Below are 21,867 nucleotides of genomic sequence, written 5' to 3'. Positions count from 1 at the left end.
TAACGTTGTCACAAGACCCGAGGCGGGTTCCGCCCATCCGAGAGGGGGCCCACCACCCGCCATTGGCCGGGGGGGAAATAGGATTCGCGCGCAGCGTTTCTGGGTTTTGCTCGTTTATTTTTTTTGGCACGCTTCTTTTTGGCGTCCTGCCGAGCGCTCAATCCAGTAGCCACAGCCGGTAGGAGGCCGCCATCTTATATGCAGGACGCCAGTGACTGGCCAACTGTTGGTTTGTTGAGGCTGGCCAAAACACCCGTGCACCAGCCGACCCCAGCACAACATACCCTCCATCAATTTCCCCAAAACCCAAAAGTATTCTTTTTTTTTTGATATAGTTTTTGGTCTTTTGGGTAGCTAGAACTCTGCCATACATACTTTGTGGTGGCATAGTCGGTGTGTGCATCAATGCTGGAGGAGTGCCCTTCCCCCAGAAAAGGTATTTTGCAGCCATTCCATTCAAGAAGTGACGGCTACTCAAAACACTAAAGGTTGGCTTCGTAGCTCGACTGGACATAGCATACAGTGATGTAGTGACTGATCACATGTAGATTAGTGCTAGTAAAACTTGGGGTGCAATTGGTTGCTTGCCTCGATTGCCAAAAGCGGCACCTACTGAATCTTCGATGGAAATAGAGATCACTAGTTGGCTTTTTTGGACAGGGTTTGTCTTGATACGAGCAATGGTTTTTCAAGAAGTCTGTCTGACATCATTGGGCTCTTGATTTACCTCCTTGGTCTATGGATCAGCGACAAATAAACTATGACATTCAGGTGTAGATTACACAGAGAATTTCGTCATTTTGTGTAAGCCAGGAGATTCTGCTGCCGTCTTTGGTATTTGAGCTTAGAATTGTCGACACTGAGTTATCTACTGTGCTTTTGTACTTTCACGTTAAGCGTCTTATTACGATTCTGAAATGACAAATCACTGGATAGCCTTCGGATCACCCTTGATGAGATTCACATAGGTTTATGATTATGCTTAGGATTGCATTGTCAGTTAATCCTTCAAGTGCGATAGGTATCAAATCTGTCCCAGGCAACTATTTTGATGATGAAATGAGCTGCCGTACTATTATTTGGATCAAGCCGGCTTCAGCACGTTTGGTGCATTCATATCACGATTTGTGAAGTTTCATATCCGCTACTAAGTTTGAGAGTAAATCCAGTCTGGATAAATGGCTACTTCTACAGATGGGTATTGCAGTATAGCACATGCTTCATAAAGAGAAGTCGCCCTGTGGCCCGGCTTAATCAGCTAATCTCCATTGTTTGTCAGAAATCGAATTTGTTATAGAACTTCTGTCTTGGAGTACTTGGATGCTGGTCTGGGTCTTTGATGTTCGGAAAAATCAGATGATGATTGCAACTCATCAAGATTACCAAGCAGGCATAAACTTACGACACCTAATGAATGGATGTACAAGTTATTATCTACAGTGTCAGGAATCAATACAAATTCTTTTTCTAAAATGCAATTAATTCTACTTTGTAAATCTATATCAAACGGCAGCCAAAATGACTTGCCTCTGGAGTCTCTGAGAGACACTTTTAAGCGACTTCATCAACACCTTGGTTCTATGGAGGGAGAAATCGCTATCACATAATTGGTCAACGTGGCTCTTAGTAAAAGCAGCTGGCTTGAAACGACGAATGAATGCCGTGTTCTTACTAAAGAGCTTGATATGAGGAAAGGCAGTGTTCAAGTACCGGTCGCCAAGTACCTCAGCCTGGTGTTTGTGCACGAGGTTGCAAAGTCTTTTGCACTCGTCAAAGTCAGAAAGAATTTGTGTTTGTGTCTTCTTTGCACCTTCAGAAGAGGCAGTAAGCTTAGACGAAACCGAATGGTAGCGCTTATTCGCCAAAGCCAATCTTTCATGAAAACTCTCGAGTCTTGACGTCACTTTGATTCCGCTTTCATGGTCGTCATTGATACATTCCAACTCGTTGGCCAAACCACGAAGATTGGCATGAATCGATGAGATTGAGCTTCTCAAGGCGGTAAAGCGGCTGCCGTAGTCGACATAGTTATCTTTGACCTTGAAGATGACTTCATTTTCAAGTACAGAGTAAAGAGATCCCAATAAGGAATTGAGAGCGTTTTCAGAAGGAGAATCCTCATCAACTGCCGTAAATGTCTTCTGTACAAGCCTGGAGAAGCCAGCAAATGTGACATTCTGCCATTTGTACGGCTCGAAGGAAGCGACATCCTGGTTTGGCACCTTGAGTATGCTCCTAGGGAAAGATCGCCTGAAAAGAGGATCTGAAGTGTCTTCAAAAAAAGTCACTTTGGGATTTTGTGGTTTAGATGGTACAAAGGGTTCGAGGTCGGCAAGTTGGCTTCTGCTCTTTTTGTAGAGCAAAGGGGAGGCTAGCTCGGTATTAGCCAACTTGCTTGTAAAGGTGAGATCCACACGTTGTGGAGTAGACAATATCTCCTTTGAGTTTCGACAAGCACTGGAAATTGAAGAGGTGCTGGTAGACGTGCTTGAAGTTGTTTGGGGTGAAAGAGGAGGTCCTCCAGTCAGCATACTGAGCGTATCAAGATCAATGTCACCAAAGAACATCTTCATGACTTGCCCACACTCGTGGAGAACGTACTTAGAGGTTTTGAGAAATTTCGGTACCATGTTGGCTCTTGTGTCCAAACAGGCGAACAATTTCTTAGGGCCCGCCTTTTGAGGGAGCCTAAAATATTGTGGAGCGGCCACAGTATCTGCTAATTCTGGAGATACCCTGGTCGTGGGAGAGCTTCCTGGAATTTTTAACAGCTGGGCCTTTTTCGCAAGGTGAGGGCCACAAGCAAAGAGACCTGCGTTTGTTGCAGGAGTGGTAACACTGGTGGTGGAAAGCGACTTGGATTTCTGAAAGAAGTTCATAGTCACTGTAAGAAGAAGAGGTAATAGAGAGAAAAATCCTAGGAACTGGGGACAGCTTGGCCTTTTATAGGCTTCTGTCGTGTTTGGAGTTACTTTTCGCAGCCATCCATTTAGGGTAAGTAAGCAGAGAAGCTGTGATCAGAAGGGAAAGTCGTACGAGAGAGATAAAGGCAATTGCAAAGATTCAGCCACGCTTTTTGGTTAGGCTTTCCCAAATTATTGTTCTAGAATATTTTGGAAGGAGTTTAGATGGTTTTCGGAAAGGAGGAGATCAGAGGGAAAGAAGGAAGTACTCAGGTAAGTTGGCAGCGTGTTGATGAGCTACCAAAAGCAGAATCAGCCAAAGAAGCTGTGCTGGCTACAAGATTAGTACTTGTTCAGACAACATTGTATCTTCCAATTGCAAGAAACCATTCGCTAGCGAGGGTAATTCTCAATGAACCTTTGATTGTGATACTCGCAATCCCAGATATTTCTTGGATGGAAATTACATAGCGTAAGCCATTCTGAGTGTACGCTAGCGGCCATAGCTAAAGGATCCCTCTTCCTCTTAAGATTTCAAATTGGACGACGCCAACTGATGTATCGTGTAGAATTTCAAATCATTTTGCAGCCACATGCGAGGAGCTATTTTGATGATATGGTATTGCAAAAATTGCCCGCTTTGGTAGATTGAAATCTGAGGTAAATTTCTATACGTATTCGTTCCAAAAAAAATTGTGTACGTATACTTTTGATTGTTTGAAGTCAGAGTGTTGGGCTTTAGTCCAGCTTACTTTCGAAGGCTCTCAACGTTACTAGTATCGCACACAAATGGATTGTTGCTGCTAAAATTGCAATTAGCACCCACCCAACAAGAGATACTGACAATCCGGTAATGCAACATTTTTTTCCCCTTCGTCTCCTCATCCATCAACCATGTCTTATCTTATTTTCTATTCTTTTTTATTTGTTTCCTTTCTCCATATCAACTTTCTACTCAACCGCTATTTCTGTTGCCACACGTGACCGGTGGCCCGATTTCTTCTATCTACTTTAACTCTTTTGAAACGTAATCTAAAACAATGGCTAGCGGCGCTCCAGGTATGTCGAATTGCTATCTGATCCTTCGAGCTCACTAACATCAGGTGGAAACTTCAGAGGTTGGACGCCAACTCCGCCCGAAAGAGGCGCTTTCCCTTTGGACCACTACGGTGATTGCAAAAACCAAATGATGGAGTACCTCAAGTGTATGAAGTTTACGGAGAACAAGAATGCTCCAAACTGCAGAATTCTTGCTAAAAACTACCTTCAGTGTCGAATGGACAACCAGCTCATGGAAAAGTCCGACTGGGACTCTCTTGGGTTGGTGAATCTCCCAGGAGACAGCGCTGAAACCAAAACTGATACTTCAGGACCTGCTGATCAACACAGCAAAGGTCAAGAAAGCTCACAACTGCAAAACTCTAAGACTTCAGCTTAGTGGTGCTTAGCACCGTGATTCATGTAAATAGCCTACTTCAAATTTGATAACAATAACATAGATGTAGTTGCTATGCTACAAAGTATTCAATCGTTCCTTTTCGTTACCTAAACTATGGATAAGGATATTAACTGCTCTGCTGAGCTGAGGATTCTCCTCTGCCGCCACGGCCTCTACCTCTGCCGCCCCTGGCTCCACCTCTGCCACCTCTGCCGCCTCTACCACCACGACCACCTCTTTGCGAACTGCTAGGGCCGTTTTGGCGATGTTGGTTTGAAGAGCCGGAGGGTTCGTTTCTGGTCAAATGAGCTGGCATTGGCTGCTGTGGAGGTGGTAGCTGCTGGAAGTATTGTGGGGGCAATGGGACGCCAGGCACAATGGGAACCGCTCCGCCTGCTATAATCGGACGTTGGCTGAATGTAGGCGGTACAGCCACATTACCATTCACCAGCCCTCCTTCACTCATGATCTTCTGATAAATCTGACCGTATATCTGTCTAGCGCGACTAGGATCTTGTGAGGGGGCCTCGTTGAGCTCAATGCCTTTTTCAGCCTTCTCCTCGGTCTTCTCCAGATTGTTCGCATCGACCTCCTTATTCTTTCTGAGAATTGAAAGAATTTCATTCGTTGTCTTGGAGGATTGTTCTTTTCTTGCCTTCTCTTCCTCAGCAAGCTTCTTCAATCTAGCAGCTTCAGCCTGCTTGGCTCTGGCAGCCTTTTCTTGATCAGTCAAAGGTTTTTTCGTTTTGGAGGCCTTTGAGTGGAACACCAACTGTCTATTGGTGATGTTCAAAACAAGTGAGGAATCTATAATCATACCTCTATTCGTCTTCAACTTCCCGTTCATATTGTTACCGTTCACAAGAGGCTTATCAAACACCACCCCCAAAGAAGTCTTGGTGCCAACAGCAGTAATGCTCACAACAGTACCCTTGGTCAATTTAGGAACCTTACCGGAATCCTGGACGTAGATCACTCGGTCCCCAAGGTCGTATCTTTGGTTACCCAACAACTGGTATGACGCGCTCGGGTTGATGATGGCTTCCTTCGGCACGCCCTTGATGTCCTTATTTGACAAGGGAAGTGGTTTGCTGATGTAGTCCTCCATGTACTCCTCGATTGCAGCAATACTGAATTTCGTCAAGGACTCTGACTCTAAAGACACCTGGATCATGTCAGCCTTAACCAGCTTCAACCACTTACGCACTTCTTTCACTTCCTCCTCATTGCTCACTTCGTCGATAAGAGGCATGTCACGACGGTCCTTGAGACTAAGGAGGTTGTTGAATAGCTTTGGAAATTTACTTCGGTATTCTTTGATCAATTCAATGGCCAACGGAGAATACTCCCAGAATCTTCCATTCTTCTTAGTGTAGCCCAAAACCTTCAAACGACGGGCATCAAACTTGATCTCCAAGCCCACATTAGTACGCCCACCCTTCTTGTCTTTGAGCATGTAAGCGCCAGTGATCTTGGATAAGAACAACCCGTTTATTTTAAGCACCTTGGCTGCATCATACGATGTGAGGTACCTGATTTCTTGAGCTTCCATCTCGACACGTTTCTTGCCAATTGTTGGTTCCAACTGAGACTGAATTTTCTCCACTCTTATGTTGATCTTATCATTTCCGGAATAGCCGGCAACGGTAGCAGGGGCGCCGTAGGCAAACGCTCCCAAAAATACGACAGGCAATCCGACAGGGAACTCCTCGTCAATCGGCATCGGAGGCTTGACTGCAAATCTTTCATCCTCGTTCACAACGCTCTCAACAATCATTTGTATAGGATATGGCTCCAGCTCATTGCTAAAGGCTTTGACATATGCACCAGACTGAGCTCTTACCATTCCCTTGATACGTTGAACAAACACAATTGCTTCAATGGTTTCGAGGTGTACGGCCTTGGTCTTGGCATATTCACCGCGAAGACTTGAAGACATTTGTTTGAACTCTCTTTGTTCGTCTGGAGTAAGCTGATTGGAAACAAACTTCCGGGTCTGGCCGGACTTTATCTTCTCATACTTGTATTCTCCGTCCCAAACTTCAGTGATTCTCGATTCTGTCAAGAACGGCCAATTACTGTAGACAATCTTCCCCAAGAATCTTTGGCTAAATTGCTCCGTCGAAATATCATTCCAAATGTTATCAATGGTAAGATTCATTGACTCCGATCTGGATGGATAGTTGAAGATCTTAACCTCCAGCAAGTATAACTCAGAAGTGAACGGCAAAGTATAGAGAGTAGGAAAACCGGCCAAGAGCTCTTTTCCTAGTTTAGCCCCTTCTGGTAGAGTAAACTTGAAGTCAGGGTCTAAATCAGGCAACTCGAACTGCTCCTCATAACACCTGTCATGTTCGATATCGTGGAAGAAGCCCGGGAGTGGTGTTGGGTATACCGAGTCATTCTGAGGATTGAAAATAAAGATAATATCCTTGCCGTGGCCATTTCTTCTGGCTTCTTCTGGCAGAAGCTTTGCTTCAATAGGCTTGAGTGCCTCAAGAAGTCTTTTCTCGTCAACAAAATCTAACAACACAACAGCTTCCCACGAAGCAGTCTTTCCGTTGAGATCGATGTCAACTTCATGAGGGTAGAAATCCTTAATTGGAGAATGCTCATCAGTCATCAAAGGTCTATAAACATCAGGCATCAATTTGCGTGATCTAGCAGGCAAGACTGCCATAAGCTGTTCGAATGGCTTGAAAGGAGTCGACTGCTCGAATTGAATCTCCGTTTCGTTCTTCTCCAACATGTCTTTTATACCAATCGAAATGTCGGAAATTCTTGGAGCATAGTGAAACCTGAAGTACCAACTCCAAGAACGGCAACCTTTGTAGTAATAATACAACACCCATTGTAAACCTTCCAAATAATGCCTTGTCAAATCAACCATCTTTTCCTTGTCATGAATGGAGAACTTCAACTTGTTTCTGTAGTATTTGTCTTTCCATTCCATAAACTTCTCATCATACAAGTCCTTAGTCTCCTTCATCAACTCTTCAGTAGCAAACATGTTGGCCGACTGGTATTTCCTAATAACCTTCTTCAAGTCAGCAATTCTCTCTTCATAATCCTCAAGGCTTTCGTAAGGTGAGATGCCGTCAACGTCAATAATAGCTTCGTAAGTATCCTTGGACTTCGAGTGCACTATAAGGAAGCCTGCTTCCAAAGCGAATTGTTTCAAAAATTCGATATGGTTTTCCACTTCATCTTTCGGTAAAGGAAGCGTAGGTAATTCTTCGTTGTTTGCAAGCTCTAAAAGCTCCTTGATTGGACGCTGGCCCACTTCCAACAAGTAGGGCTTCAAAAGGTAGACTAGCTTCTTTTGATCTTTCAAAACCAACAATTTACCAGAACGCTCTCTCTTCCTCTCACCGGTGATAGAGATCTCTTCCAACCTCTTGTTGAACCAGTCGACATCAACGTCCTGTCTCTCAAAGTTCTCCAACTCGAACTCTGACAAGTACTCGAGCCAGGTGCCAAATCTCTTGAAATTAATCTTACCTCCCTCGTTTAAGTAGCCGTCTGAATGAAGCATGGCCTGCTTGAATGTTCCAAGCAAAAGCGGGAACGCACCCTTATTGATGTGCAAATCGGGCAAATTGGGCAAGAAATCGTTACCAATGACGTACATAATTAAAATGAAGTCGTCCAAGACGCGCTCAAAGTCGTACTCAAACGAAATGTTGTTTTCCAAGTCCTTGAACTCCAACGCCAAGTACTCTCTAAGCAAAGACAAATGCAACAAGAAAAACTTTTGGTCGTGAACGTCATTACTCTTATTTTGCGACCCAGGGCCAAACGTCACTTCTTCACGCAATAACGAGAAATGCGAGTCGTGCGTCACCATCCCCAACATGATCAAGTCGGCGTCCAAACCGTAGATACAGTGTCTCAAGTTGGGGTTATAGCTGGGCTGCGATTTCATGGTTCGAATAAACTGCATGATTTTGTGCTCACCTTCACCAGGTACCTCATGGCCCGAAAGCACCACCTTGATGCTTGACCAACGAGTGTCCTCGGTCATCTTCTTGTGAATGAAATACTTCAAATTGTCTGTCAAGTTGGCCATGAACTCTGTACCTGGCGTGATGGCGTTTGAGTCAAACGGATCCTCTTTGGGAATTTCTGCACCAGACTCAATGGCCTTCTTCAAATTTTCCTCTGCCTCAAACGCCGTTCTGAATCTTCTCGCACGCTGCTGGTTCATCTTAGCTCTTGGAGCCACACCGTCGATGGCCATGTAGAACACCTCTTTGGGTTTGATGATATCGAACAAATGGTCAATGTAATTGAAGATGGCGGCATATATCTGATCGTCGCTCATTCTGCTTAAGCTGGGTACGTTTGAATGCGTACACGTGTGAAGAATCGAGTTCATGTCAAGGTACAAATTGTCGAACTCGGGGACGTGGTCACCTTCGACCAACTGGGAGATCAACGGCCATCTTTCCGAGATGAACCTGAAGAACTTTGGAATACCTGGGGTTAGTATTTAGATTATGTCACTTGAATATTTTCTGTTTGGACATACCCATTTTGTATGGATAGTAGAACTGGTGTCGACGTTGAAATCTTCCAACCGCCTGAATATAGTGGTGTGCGCACGACACGTTTCTGGTTGTATTTCGGTCCAGCACTGAAATGGACAACGTTTTCGCAACCAAATAGAGAAGGAGAAGTTGAGAACACAATCTCTAGCAAAACATTACACCTATACCGTTGATGAGGACAACACATTAGATATGGGGCAACATCAAAATATTGAAAGACATGAGGGGGTTTCGTTGAGACTTGCTTCACTGTTCGCATAGCATGCGTTGCTCGAGCATACAAACAGAACGCTTATACAAGTCCCTGCTTGTGGCGTCAAGTGCTTCCTTCATGGCAGGAGCCTCTTCGACTGCCTGCTTCCAGAGCAGCGTTGCTCTTTGTTGCATCTCACGAGACACAAGGTCCGCCTGCTTCGCCCAAACTTTGGCAACGTCCGTTGAGTAGGACGCCCACGCTTCGGCGTGGCTTCTGCCTTGCGAAGCTGCCTTTCTCATGAATGGAAGAGCCTGCTCGTTTCCAAACACAAGGGTTTTGTCCTTTGCCGTCTCCAACATCGTCTTGAGATGCTGAGTGTTGGGGTGATTTCTCAACTCCTCCCACAGAGACCTGCTCCACGCAGCGGATCCTACGAGGAACCGTTTAGTGAGATCGGAACTATCCTCCAAAAAGCGTTTCGTCACCTCACTGCTGTCTTCCAAAAAGCGCTTAGTCACCTCGGAGCTCTCAGCCCACACTTCAGGTGCGCTCTCCACAGCATTATTCCACACTTTGACGATCTTCAACTGGCGCTTGGGGATATCTGCACGAGCAAACAAGAAGTAATGGGGCTTCTCTGACACAGTTTCCTCATAGGCAAATTCCGTCCACAAGGCATTTAGCTTTTCACCCAAGGATGGCTCATGCTTTGGCGTAGATGGGCGGAACGCCGCCACGGAAAGCACCGACACAGCGAGCGCCATGGCGTAATACAACAAGAGGTCCTGGTTGCGGTTGAGCACGGACAACAAGGAGTAACGGGCGTGCTGGAACAAGGAGATGTCCAAGGGAACATCTCTTCTCTTCTTGTCGAGCGCCGAGAAGGAGTCGGCAAAGAGGGCCCTATAGAGCAGTCTAGAGGCACTTCTAATCTTGGAGTCAATGACGGATAGTGCTCTGCAAAAGGAGAAGGAGCAACATGAGGGTGGTGGTGAAGGAGTTGTGGAGGACGTCTTCGGAGCAGGGTCCGAGGCAGTGAGAGTAGGGGAGTCAACAAGGGCCGATTCCTGCTGGTTCTGTTCATTCAGAGAACTCTCCTCGTCACCAATTTCGTCTGGTTTCGACTCCGGAGTGACGCTTGACTCCAGTGATTTCTCGGAGTCCTCCACAGTAGCGTCACCTACACCTGAATCAGGAGTCTCTGGAGAAGAGAGAACCGCACTGTGGCCTTTCAAAGTGTTGACAGAGCTGTCAGGAACGTCAGAAACGTTTGTCTCAGAAACGTCAGGAACAATTTTGTCCGCATCATCAGTGGTATCAGCAGCATTATCAATGGTAGCGTTATCAGTAGAAACCCTAGGGGCATTCTCTGCTTCTGAAGCGTGACCGGACCCTACCTGGGACTCTTCGTCGATGTCTGACGACGATGAAATAATCAGCCAGTCCTCGTCAGTTGCGAGGGAAGCAGACATGTTCATTTCTGGGGAAGAAGTAGTGGTGAGGTTTCAGGTATCAAAGGTGGCGTACAGGGAGTTAAAGGGGTGGCAGACGATAATCTGCGAGGGAGGCAAAAAAGTACAAGGTAATTGTGCTTTGTCTTTCTGGCAACTCCAACGGGTGTATGGGTGTCAAGGTAAAGGACAAGGTGGAAGGTGGCAAAAAGAAAAAAAGAAAAATGTGAGTACCGTTTCCAGGTTCTTTTGCCAAAGTGGTATCTGTCACTGTCTTATCGCCTATCCCTGAATCCAGGGGCGATTGTACAGTGTGGGTCATTTTCGCACTCGTGGCTGCCCCCACCAGGCACTCGGTCAGCGAGCTGAACCAAGGGAAAAGAAGAGAAGAAAGAAGAAAAAGTGGAGATAACGGAAAATGAAATGTGGCAATTGACAGGGTTTTTATACGAGAATCTCTAGACGAGGTTTCTGCTGAAGTTATCGTAATGGCTGGCTTCTTCAGTGGATAGATCACCCTGCACAGAGTGCCGGGTCCACGCATTCTGGCTCATGCAATTTGCAGCCACTTGAAGGTGCAGTGGACCAAATAGAAGAACCATCAAAGCGACATGATTTGGAGGAAGCGAAGGTGAAACAACCATACGTGTGAATTTTGTTTGAGTGGTGGATTTCACATTAGGTCACGTGTTGTTGCTGCCCCTGTCAGAGTAACTGCTTGTTACTGAGCTGGTACTGTCAGAGTGACCGTTAGCGCTACTCTGCTAGTTACTGATAATTTTGTTGGTAGTACTACTCTCGCTTGTATGACCTACCTACAGTGGAGAGAACATGCTGGCTAGAATGTTGTTCTTCTAGTATGCATTTTCTTTCCGTTCTTAGATGAGGGAATTCTATACTTTATCGCTGCAAATATCTATACCTCTGTGTGTGTTCGCTATGTAGTGGTTCAGAATTCTCCTCTTGATCCATTGCAATCGCAGATTTCTGTTCCACCCACCATGAAGTTCTTGCTTATTACTAGCATTTATGTAGATAACAACGGCTTTCAGGTATTCTGTATTTCGTCAGCTACCCTTATGCTAAACTCACTTCAGCTGCACGTTTCTGGTTTCTGGTTCTAATCGCCCATATAATTTCCTTTTTGCCTACATCAAGTGTAGCGAAAAAGGATACAATATATAGTATCTGAGTTCCATGGTCCTCCAAAGAGGGCCATGATTTGTATGATTTGTTCAATGCAACTACTATGGAAAAGAACCTATTATCCAGAGAACTGTAAAATCATAAAAATCTTGCTCTCATTGGAGCGTTGAATCCCGAAATCTTCACCCCCAAGCATTGGGCTATCGGTGCAATTCAGGTATGTCGCTAAATCAACTCCTCTCCTCCAGCTTGAATCCACCCTTCATTGCCACAAATCACATTTCTGTTCAAGACGCATAAAGAGCAGTGGTTGTAACCATCAAGACCAGTGTTCAGCACCAAAGTAACCCCCTAGCCACAGCATATTTTGTTAGGAGCACCTTCATTATTGTTGCAGCCAACGCCCACTGCACTTGTTCATCGTGAACCTCTACACACGGCTTTTTAAGAATGTATTACTTTTCTAATTGCATCGTTGTGCTCTGGATGACCTAATATTTTCCAAAATCTGCCACATTAACTTCTCTTTGATTCCTATACAATTCGCCGCCTCCCTGGCTGTGTAACCGCTGCTGTTTGTTGCCACAGCCTTCTGGACCGTATCCCGTTGAGGCTTCATAACGCAATCCCCGGGACATTTGCTCCTAACCTATTGTGGTGAAGGCATGTGGGCTCAAGTTAGGTATGTACCTCACTTTGTGTAGAAGTCTATGGAAAAATCACCACTTCTTCAACTTTCTGTGGTCTACCAGAGTGATGAATAGAATAGTCATCCATCTACTACCATGACCTCTTCAACGTAATCTCGCCAAAAATTGATCATCTTAGGGTCTTCGTGGAGTGTCACCCAGCCGCTGCACAAGGTGTTAAACTTGTATTTGTACAACGCTCAGAATGCTTGCTTCCCCCCATAATAACGCAACGGAGTCTGATAAGGTTACGTTTAAAGCCCTTAACCTTGTATAATATTACAGTATTTACCCTATAGCGTAACGTGCTACTTCCGAATGCAATTTGAACACAAGTTCAGCAAAAATGCAGGCTGACTGTGCTCTGTCTAATTCCCTTTGCTCTTCTTTTTGGTGGGCTTCTCCGATTCTAATGGCTCCTCTCTCTTCTGGCCTTGGCTGTTACCTCCCTCCAACAACTTGAGTCTGCTATCCATGCTAGCAAGCGAGTCCTGTAGTTGACTTGTGTATGTGACAAGATCATTATACTTGCTTATGGGCACAAACTTCTCCGATCTCATCGGAAGCGTCGGCCGCGAGACCCAACCATCGCTTTGTGACCCAGAAGGACCCTCTCCCGCCAATGGCGTCTCGGGCTTCGAGTGTTGTGGGCTCCAGCCAGGCAAGGGAGGAGCAGCCTCCGATTGACCTGGGTTGTTGCCCATGAAAGGAACTCTCATGCCCATTGGTGAAGCGTGCGGCCCGTCTTGATACGACACAATGTAAAACTGCTGGTTATAATGATTCTCCGGCGGTCTCTGTTGCATCATGTACTGAGAAGCTTGTGGGTGTGGAGCAGGCTGTGTTGATGGTGGAGCCTGTGGACCATAGGGAGACTTATTGGGCGCTGGATTGTATGTGACGCTCCGTGTAGGAGGAGAGGATCTAGATTCCCTCCGAACTCTTATGTCCTTGGGGTAGTAGTCGTCATGTTTTCTATATCCACCATCAGGACGATACTCACGGTCCGAGCCTAAGCTCCACAGTCCAGGTGCGTTGGACAGGTTGCCTTCATTAGATGATCTTTCGTCGTCATGATGATGATGATGATGGTAATGATGGTGGTAATGGTGTGGAGGAGGTTGAGTATTGTATGGTAAGGACTCGTTATTAGGGAGTTGATCGTTTTCATGTGTGCTGTGGTGACGAACACGGTGATACATTCCCCCCGAAAGATTCTTCTCCTCATGCAGCTTGCCCTCTGTTGTCGTGGTTGTCGTTGTCGTCGTAGTGGTCGTATTATATGGAAGTTTGTGGGTCGGTGTGGCTGAGCCTTGCTGATGCTGGTAAGCTCTCCACCGGTTCAAATCGTAATTAGAATTCTTTATAGTGTCCGAAAGACTGCCCAGCGAGTCGCTGAGGCTCCTGGTGGCGCCTGTGTAGGGCTGTGTTTTCATCGAGCCTGAATTGTCAGAGCCCGATTTCATTTCTGTCGGCGTCGTTTCATTCGACGTAGCAGCCTTCAAGGAGTTCACGTCAGGTGGAATCAGCGACGTCGAAAACGAGCCAGATGACTTAATCGAAGGTTTCACCGCTGAATCCGACGATTCTGTTTTCGCTTGGCCAGAATGAGCGTTGCTCTTCAGAGAAGCCCGGCTCAGCGAAGGTCTTCCAGGACAAGCGTTTGGCGAGTTCAAGTGGCGGGTAAGTGCATCAGTACGAGCGAACCTGCGATTGCACTTTTCACAGTGAAAGGGCTTCTCCCCCAGATGAAGTTTCTCGTGGCGCTTCAAATCATGGATCCGTCTAAAGGAGAGGTCACACACCGTACACACATGAGGCTTCGAGCTCAGGTGAATAAGTTCATGCGATACCATGTTGTGTTTTCGGGTGAAGCCCTGATTGCAGATCTTGCAGAAGAACTTCTTTTCCTTCTTCGTGGGCTTGGAGTCCTTATTGACGAGGTTGTTAGTGCTGTTTTCTTCGTCAGCGTTCTCCTCGTCTTCCTCGTAGCCTCGGGCATCAACATCCGCCGGAGCTGGCTCGTCCAGCACAGCAGAGGGAGCACCGGAGTGGGGGAGAGCTTTGTCAGAGTCGCTCGTTTCGTTAGAGGCGTCGTTCGACAGCTCTCTGCCGCAAAGTTCCTTACGTTTATGGATTGGGTACAGCGAGTTCTTCACCTCTGAGTCGCTGGAGCCGTTGGACGAAGTCTTTGAAGTGTCAGCAATCTGGGGATCGGAGTTTTCCAAGTTTCGAATGTTTAGTCTCGACGATAGAGGCGGCATGATGTGGAAGCAACTAGTAGCATTGAAAACAGTCAGGTAAGGATACGGAGCAGGGGTATGTTAATTTGAACGATAACGATGAGGAACAGCCTGATATTAATAAATGATAAACAATGGACCCAGCGCAGAAGGCGTGACAAGTCAGCGTGGGTGGCACGAGACGATGGAAAAAAATCGAATTCTCACCCCAAGTGGTCCGGACCAAGAGGGAGATATATAAAAGAAAAAAGTGCGGACCATACACTTTCCAAGCAAGCGAGGGAGGGAAGGGCCTCACGCAATAGGACAGGACCAAAAGAAAAGCGGGCCCATTTTTTTTTTGGTGTCTCTGCAGGCGAGAGGCATTTGCTGGGAGGGATGGAGGCCCGAGAGAAAAAAAAAAAAAAAAAGAAGGGCTCCCGCCTGACTTGTGGTGCGCGACCTCCTGTACTAACGCAGCCCAGGGTATCCATACCAGAGGCAGCAGAATCCTGACATTTTCGCCCTTTCGCTTGCTCAGCCGCTAGCGCCACCGCGGTGTGCATGCGGGATCCCGGGAGCAATCAGACGGGGTCGGGCAAAATTGCCATGGGACCCAGGCGGTTTTGGATGCGATTGAAATTTGGCGCCAAAACCGATGCTGGGCAACACAACGAGGTGGCGAATGCTGCTGGGGCCTTTCTGGAAGCCGAGTTGTGTCTGGTTGAGCACTGAGGAATTATCTTACTAGTGACTGCTGGCGGCTGGCGGCTGTGGGGCGGCGGCCGCGTCCTGGCTGCAGGACGGCACTATTGCAAAACAAGTAGGGCCTGTCGATCTCCTGGCCCGTTCCCGAGCGCTTATCCTACTGATAACGACTATCCTCGTGCACACATGAGTAAACCAATCCAGCTAATCTGCTTTGCTGAACCCATGTCACATAATATGCTAGAAATTGACTTTGGGTAGTCTTGGCAAAACTTTTGAACATATCAGCAAGCTTCGTTTCGACGGTGCTCCCCTCTTTGGTAATGCGGACCATGCTTCAGGACAGCTTTGCCTGCAGGATTCGCTTCAGACCAAGTGGGCTTCCTGATAGTTGTGGCACAAAACGTCGGAATATTTGGCTTTCAATTTCACCAGTGGATTCAGCGGATCTGGTTTTGGCGGCAAATGTTTTTCAGAATCTCAGGATTCGCCCGGCTTAGGGGTCTTCTGTGCCCATTCCTGCCGCGATGCATTTTTCGCTGCCTTGCATCAACGCTATGGATACACCATTGCACATTCCGCTCTTTTCCGGATTCGTGGTCGATTGGGGGCCCACAAAACCTTTCGAGCCTTAAACTTGTTGATTCAAAACAATAACATATCTGACTCCACTCAATTGCTTCTTCTGCTTCGCTTAAGCATGGCTCAGTCAAAGACAATGGCTGCATTACGCACCCTAAAAAGTCGATCCTGGTCGCCGGATTCCTAACCACAAAAAATACAAATCTCACTCGTGCTCTCCTTTTGTTTGCTTAACACATGCAAACTCGCTATTCTGTAGACGCCCTAGGCCTGTTCACCCGCATCTCCGGCATCACAGAAAGGATGTTGTTGAGGCAACAATAAGCCTGTAGATATCCACGTTTCTTTTGGTTTCTCGACTTCTTCCAATTCTTTGCAACGGTCATCGATTTGTTGCCTTCGATGGCTTGTCGGTCTTGGGCCGGACTTCAACTCCGAGTCACGAGTCACTCACGTCTTTCGTTGCTGGTACCCGCCACGCAGGCGAGGATCGGAATTCCATATGCGTGGCCACATTTCATGTGGGACCAAAAAGCATGTCTCAGAAAAAGATACACTCTGGTCCACCCTGGAGACGCTGTCCTTATATACTTTTCGGAATTTGGTGTGGGGGTCGAGCAAAAGTCAAGTGCACGGTGGTGATGGAAAAAAGGTGGTACTTCCGGGTGCCTGAGCTAAGAAATGGGCGCGAGATGATGCAGTGGTATCTTCATGATTGTCAAGGTGCCTCATCGTTGTGTAGTCAGAAGTCGTCTAGTGAGCACCTCTGGCCATCGAATTTTCATCATTTTGAAGGGTGCTGCAAGAAAACTTCAACATGGACCAACTCATGAATATACAGGGCTTGTTTTATATGAATTGGCATTTCAGTATGGAGAACGGAAATCCGCCATAATTCGAAAGGCTTTCTTATTGCAGCCAAGCGTTTGAAAGGGCGGGTAGAGGATGTTCCGTGCACAAGTGGTGACGTTTAGTCCTCCTGCTGATATGGTTCGTAAGGCGGAGGTTTTAGGTATATCTGAATTGCTCTTAAGGCTCTTTAAGTATTGCGTAGAAGATGTTCTTGAGAGTACATGGCTACACTAATGTTCAGACGATGGATAGGCTAGTACATTGAGTGGTTGTTAATTGCGATTGTGTGTTCCATCCACTTCAAATAAACAAGCAATGCAGAAAAATGATCTTGAAGTTGCGTAAAGCGTGATTTTAGTGGTACCTTTGCAAAGGTCCTATACATCAACAAATGAACAATGTTGACGTATATTTTGCTACCTCAACTTTTGTCTGGGAGTAGGTTTTCGATGGAAACTCTGTGACACGGAACTGTGACCATCATGCATCATACAGCTTGAGATCCGAAAACTCCTTTCCTTATGCTCTGAAACCGTTTTACATTTTAGTCTAGAAGAAGCTACATTTTAGTACAGTCAAGATTTTCGCAGCCATTTTGACAGTTGTACGTATTTTTGCAAACTGCTGCACAAAAATTGACAAATCCCACGCCTTTAAAGTCCACCAAACTTTCTTCCACAAACTTCGTAAGTATTGAATCGGAAATGCAATTTATCAGACGATGCATCAGTTTGTGTGTTCCGTGACTACCATTTGTGATCTCTTATGGATGTCATGTGTTGTAGAGTGCGACAGTTTTTCATACCAAATCATGATAAAACTGCAAAAGAAAAGACAAAAAAAAAGAAAGTTGAATACGTTTTCCTAGAGTGCCACATCGATGACTTTCTCGAATTTTACAACTTTTGAAAAAGCTACGCTCATATAGATACCTCACCTTGATGTAAACAAGCCGGTAAAATTGATTGGTGCGGCTCCTGCACAGCCAGCCCCACGGGTCTGAATCACGTGACTGGACTGGTTCTGGTCCAGCCAACCAGAAAAAGAATTGCCTGACCAAAGAAAGAAGACGCCAAAATCTTGTTGGACACGTGTCGTAAATAAACTGAACAAGATGGTTTCTTAACTTTGGTGCCATTTCTTGTGTAGAATTTCGACACCTGAGCACACCCGCTTATCGGTCATGTCGCGGCTCCGTCGCTACAGCAACTATCGCTATCTAGCGTTATCGGTTAGTGAGCATACAATTGGGGTAACTCGTGTTCAACGACACAAATGAAGAAAAGGAGATAATGGGTGGAAAAGAAAAATTCGTAGGAAAGACATATTTTCTATAGGTTTCTTGCATGTCAATGCCAGCCCATTTCTACCCGTCTAGTGGTCCAGCCTTTTGGCCCGCGCACGACCTCGTTGAGGAACCCCTGACACTCAAGATGTTTGGCCAGTTTTGTTTGAAACCCACTTGCCTTAGCTACTCACTTCTACTGTCCATTCTGCTCCCAAGTCGCTGCAAAACACTCAGTTTTCAATCCCCTGACTGTTATTTTTCGCTTGTTTGCCCATCCTAAAGCCGTGGTTACCCGCAATTTGCCATTGGCTACTCGTAACCGACTCACAGTATAGTGGCCCTTCTGCTTTTTCAAAAAAGCAGGGCAGATTAATATACTGTTGAATTGCTTCTGATTTCAGTGTTATCGGGCGAGGTTCTGGACCTTTTTTGCTGATTTTTCTGCGGATCTCATCTAGCTTATACCCTTGAATCCTCTCAAGTCCACTTTCGGACTTGCAATTGGCCGCTTTTAGCACCTCCAAACGCCATCGGATCAATCTTATACTCCAGCTCCGATATTTGCTTGATATCCGCAGTCAATGATCTCCAATAGAAAAAGACCCAGAGGTTTCAGTGCAACGTTTGATTCGTCTTCTCGAAAAGCTGCGGCGGCAGAAGGCGTCCCCAATGCCTCCACGACTCAACAGACCAAAAGTTTTGGAAATGTGGGTCCTCTGTCTGTATCAACATTTAACGAGTCGCCGAATTTAAACCTCAATATCAACTTGAACTCGGAGCCTTCGCTGAATAATCACACTTTGAATTTCGAGAAGGGTGGTCCCTTCAGCGACAAGGGGTCCATTGGCACCGCTGTGCTCGAGCAAGATGAGGATTTGTACGGAGAAGAAGATGACGCTTTTGATGTGAATGACGAAGTGGTGTTTCTTGAAGAACGTAAAATTCAACCCAACTTTGCTCAGCGCCGACAGCACAGAAATAACTCTGATTCCATGCTCTTAATGGACTACGATGCTCAGGCCGCCTATAATATGTTCAACGTTCACCGGCAGCCCAATGAAATGGACAAGGCGCTTTCTGAATTTGAGATTGCCCGTTACCCTTGGAAGAAGCAACGTACAAGCTCTTTGCCCCAGCTACCCCAGGCAAAGTGCTTTTATCAGAAATTGCCTAGCAACTACATTCTCCAGCATCCCAAAGTTGGCAATGTCAAGACAAATATCATCCCTCATAAGACGAACCTACCTCCTTGCGATGACGAAGATGGCCACTACATTGTTCGCGAGAATGATGTCTTTGCAAACAGATTCATCATCCAGAAGTTGGTAGGTCAAGGTACTTTTGGTAAAGTGGTGGCATGCTATGATAAGGTCAACCGTGACACTGTGGCAATCAAGATTATTAGAAATATACCTAAATACAGAGATGCCGCAAAGATCGAGTTGAGAATCCTCACCACCTTGAAAAAGTTTGACAACGATAACAAAAATCATTGCATCCATCTTCGAGAGTGCTTTGACTATCGTGGACACATTTGCATCGTCACTGACTTGTTGAAGATCTCGCTATACGATTTTATGGAGAACAACAAGTTTAAGCCGTACCCTGGATCGCACATTCAAGCCATTTCAAAACAACTCATTAGATCAGTGACATTCTTCCACGATCTCAATCTAATACATACAGACCTCAAGCCTGAAAATATTTTGTTGCATGACGACTCATATCTGAGAAAGCAGCTCAAGAGTTCCACGATTATTTCAGCCTACTTCAATCTAAATTCAGGCAGCGAGAAACGTCGTCTTGACAAGCCACCAAAATTTCTGAGGGTACTTAATAACCCACTCATCCAAATCATTGATTTCGGTTCAGCGATCTTTGATGATGAGTACCATTCATCGATTGTTTCTACGCGACATTATCGAGCGCCAGAGATTGTTCTTGGTGTTGGCTGGTCGTTTCCATGCGATGTATGGTCTGTAGGGTGTATACTCGTTGAGTTGGTTATCGGAGAGCCTGTTTTTAGGACTCACGATAACCTCGAGCACCTCGCAATGATTGAGAAAATTTGCGGGACAAAGATCAGCAAGGAAATGGTGAGGTATTCGAAGCAAAAGGAGAATGAGTGCGGGTTGAAGTATTTCACCAACGACTACAGTCGACCATTTGGAGATCAAGGCAGCGAGGACGACGATGACGATGTGATTATAGATGACGAGTCGACCGAGGACAATTCATTGTCGTTGATTTTCCCCACGCCTACTACGCCCGAAAAGTTTATCAAGAATGTCAATCTGCTTTCGCGGATCGACTTATTCATTAGCCAGCGAATCGGGTTGAACATTGACTTTGACTACTCGTTGGGGGACAACTTCCAAAATAACTGGCATTTGATAAACTTTGGCAACTTCACGTTCTGGTGGTTTTTCATTGACTTGTTGAGAAAGATATTTGTCATTGATCCAAACGAGAGGATTACAGCGCTTGAAGCGCTTGAGCATCCATGGTTCAACTTGGGAATCGAGGATGAAGGCACCGTTTAGTTCTAGATTGGGCAATCAAGGATATGCAAACAAAAAGGACACTCCCAAGGACCGGGGAGACTGCTTGAGAGGCTCTAGCGATGGGCCGCATAGATACAGGCGGTCTCATCATTTTAAGGTTTTACACCGAAAGTTTTATATTTTTTTACTTCTTTTACGAGGTTCAGAGATGCCTCAGCCGTGGCCCCTCAAAAAGGGCCATTGGACAGATTGTGTTTACAAAAGGATATACGAGAGGCCGTTGGCCAGAGAGAAGAAACAAAGGACCAAATGCGGATGTAACCATAACTTTTTTTTTTTTTTTCTTTGCAAACCATCCTGCTTCATGTAGGCGCATGTGGATAATTTGATTTCCGAAACGGTCTATGCGGCGGCAAGAAAAATTTTCAGTAACTCGATAGCGTTTGATTGGGTGTAGTTGAATAGGGGATGCAGACCAGGAGGCAGAGTAAAGAAATACAAAAAAAAAGTGTTGTGCGGAAAGCAGGAGCAAAAAGGAGGGGGAGCGATCGATTAGGGGCTTTGCCATGAGTTGTTGTACAAGGTAATAAGTAAACAGCGCGAGGAAAGGCAGCAAGCAGACAGTAAAGCAAGAGAACACAGTCAATGTCTTTGAATAGGAGAGAGAGATCAATGTAGAATTTTACGGAATTTGGCAAAAGGTAAAAATGTCCTAAACGACGTGGTGATCCAGACGGAAAGGGCGTGGCATTTAAGCGAGCACTCGAGCCGTTTGCAGCCATTGTAGGTTTCTAAGCGGAAAGGACCCCACAGGAGGTTCAATGCCAGCAAAAGGAATCAGATTAAGGTATAGCAATGACGCCTCTTGAATTCCGGGCCTTGTGGAGTTCGTTTGTGAAAATCGCCTGCTTGAATCCAGCTCTTTTATTGGACGATGTATGCCTGCCTTAGTGTTTGTGGTGCTGCTGTCTCTCTGGGCCGAGGAAGGAGGGACGAAAACGTGAGCAATTTCATCTGGCATTTTTCCAACGTGAAGTATTGGCTTTGAGGGTGAAGCATCGAAAGCAGCAGCAAGGGGAACGAAAATTGGAAAGAGAGAGCCAAATTGTCCGTTTGTGTACTTTGGCCTCAGATGATGAGGAGCTTGGACCAAAAAACACACGAACAAGTCAATTCACGAGAGAGGAGGAAAAAAAGAAAAAAAAAAAAAAAGCAGCAAGCAGCGCAGCGAATGAGAGAGCTGAAACATACTGTAGAGTTCATCACAAACATCTGGAATTAAAATTAGTACTGTTAGTAGATCGTTAACAGCAGAAGACTTCCAGTTAGCATGATTTT

General features: G+C 45.8%; 6 protein-coding genes across 6 annotated transcripts; 2 read left to right on the top strand and 4 right to left on the bottom strand. All coding sequences in view use genetic code 12, as the record gives it.

Moving 5' to 3' along the window:
- Nucleotides 1–1,502: 1,502 nt before the first annotated feature.
- On the bottom strand, nt 1,503–2,879 carry CJI96_0004516 (uncharacterized protein; the record flags this gene model as incomplete). The annotated part of the gene is made up of 1 exon (XM_029036769.2): nt 1,503–2,879. One exon carries the CDS (start codon nt 2,877–2,879, stop codon nt 1,503–1,505), a length of 1,377 nt encoding a protein of 458 aa, XP_028888866.2.
- Nucleotides 2,880–3,943: 1,064 nt separating this feature from the next.
- On the top strand, nt 3,944–4,341 carry COX19 (Cox19p; the record flags this gene model as incomplete). The annotated part of the gene is made up of 2 exons (XM_029036768.1): nt 3,944–3,962; nt 4,007–4,341. The coding sequence occupies 2 exons, from the start codon at nt 3,944–3,946 to the stop codon at nt 4,339–4,341; spliced, it is 354 nt and encodes a 117-aa protein (XP_028888865.1).
- A 127-nt stretch (nt 4,342–4,468) lies between these two features.
- Nucleotides 4,469–8,876, bottom strand: KEM1 (chromatin-binding exonuclease XRN1; the record flags this gene model as incomplete). Its single annotated transcript, XM_029036767.2, has 2 exons — nt 4,469–8,820; nt 8,873–8,876. 2 exons carry the CDS (start codon nt 8,874–8,876, stop codon nt 4,469–4,471), a joined length of 4,356 nt encoding a protein of 1,451 aa, XP_028888864.2.
- Nucleotides 8,877–9,137: 261 nt separating this feature from the next.
- Nucleotides 9,138–10,559, bottom strand: CJI96_0004513 (uncharacterized protein; the record flags this gene model as incomplete). Its single annotated transcript, XM_029036766.2, has 1 exon — nt 9,138–10,559. One exon carries the CDS (start codon nt 10,557–10,559, stop codon nt 9,138–9,140), a length of 1,422 nt encoding a protein of 473 aa, XP_028888863.2.
- A 2,182-nt stretch (nt 10,560–12,741) lies between these two features.
- Nucleotides 12,742–14,637, bottom strand: OFI1 (Ofi1p; the record flags this gene model as incomplete). The annotated part of the gene is made up of 1 exon (XM_029036765.2): nt 12,742–14,637. One exon carries the CDS (start codon nt 14,635–14,637, stop codon nt 12,742–12,744), a length of 1,896 nt encoding a protein of 631 aa, XP_028888862.2.
- Nucleotides 14,638–18,606: 3,969 nt separating this feature from the next.
- Nucleotides 18,607–20,568, top strand: KNS1 (serine/threonine protein kinase KNS1; the record flags this gene model as incomplete). The annotated part of the gene is made up of 1 exon (XM_029036764.2): nt 18,607–20,568. The coding sequence occupies one exon, from the start codon at nt 18,607–18,609 to the stop codon at nt 20,566–20,568; it is 1,962 nt and encodes a 653-aa protein (XP_028888861.2).
- Between the last annotated feature and the right edge of the window lie 1,299 nt (nt 20,569–21,867).

Source organism: Candidozyma auris, chromosome 5 (assembly GCF_003013715.1).
Source record: "Candidozyma auris chromosome 5, complete sequence".
Classification (NCBI taxonomy): domain Eukaryota; kingdom Fungi; phylum Ascomycota; class Pichiomycetes; order Serinales; family Metschnikowiaceae; genus Candidozyma; species Candidozyma auris.
Note: the sequence above shows the minus strand (reverse complement) of the source record. Positions and strands in the feature narration are given on the sequence as shown.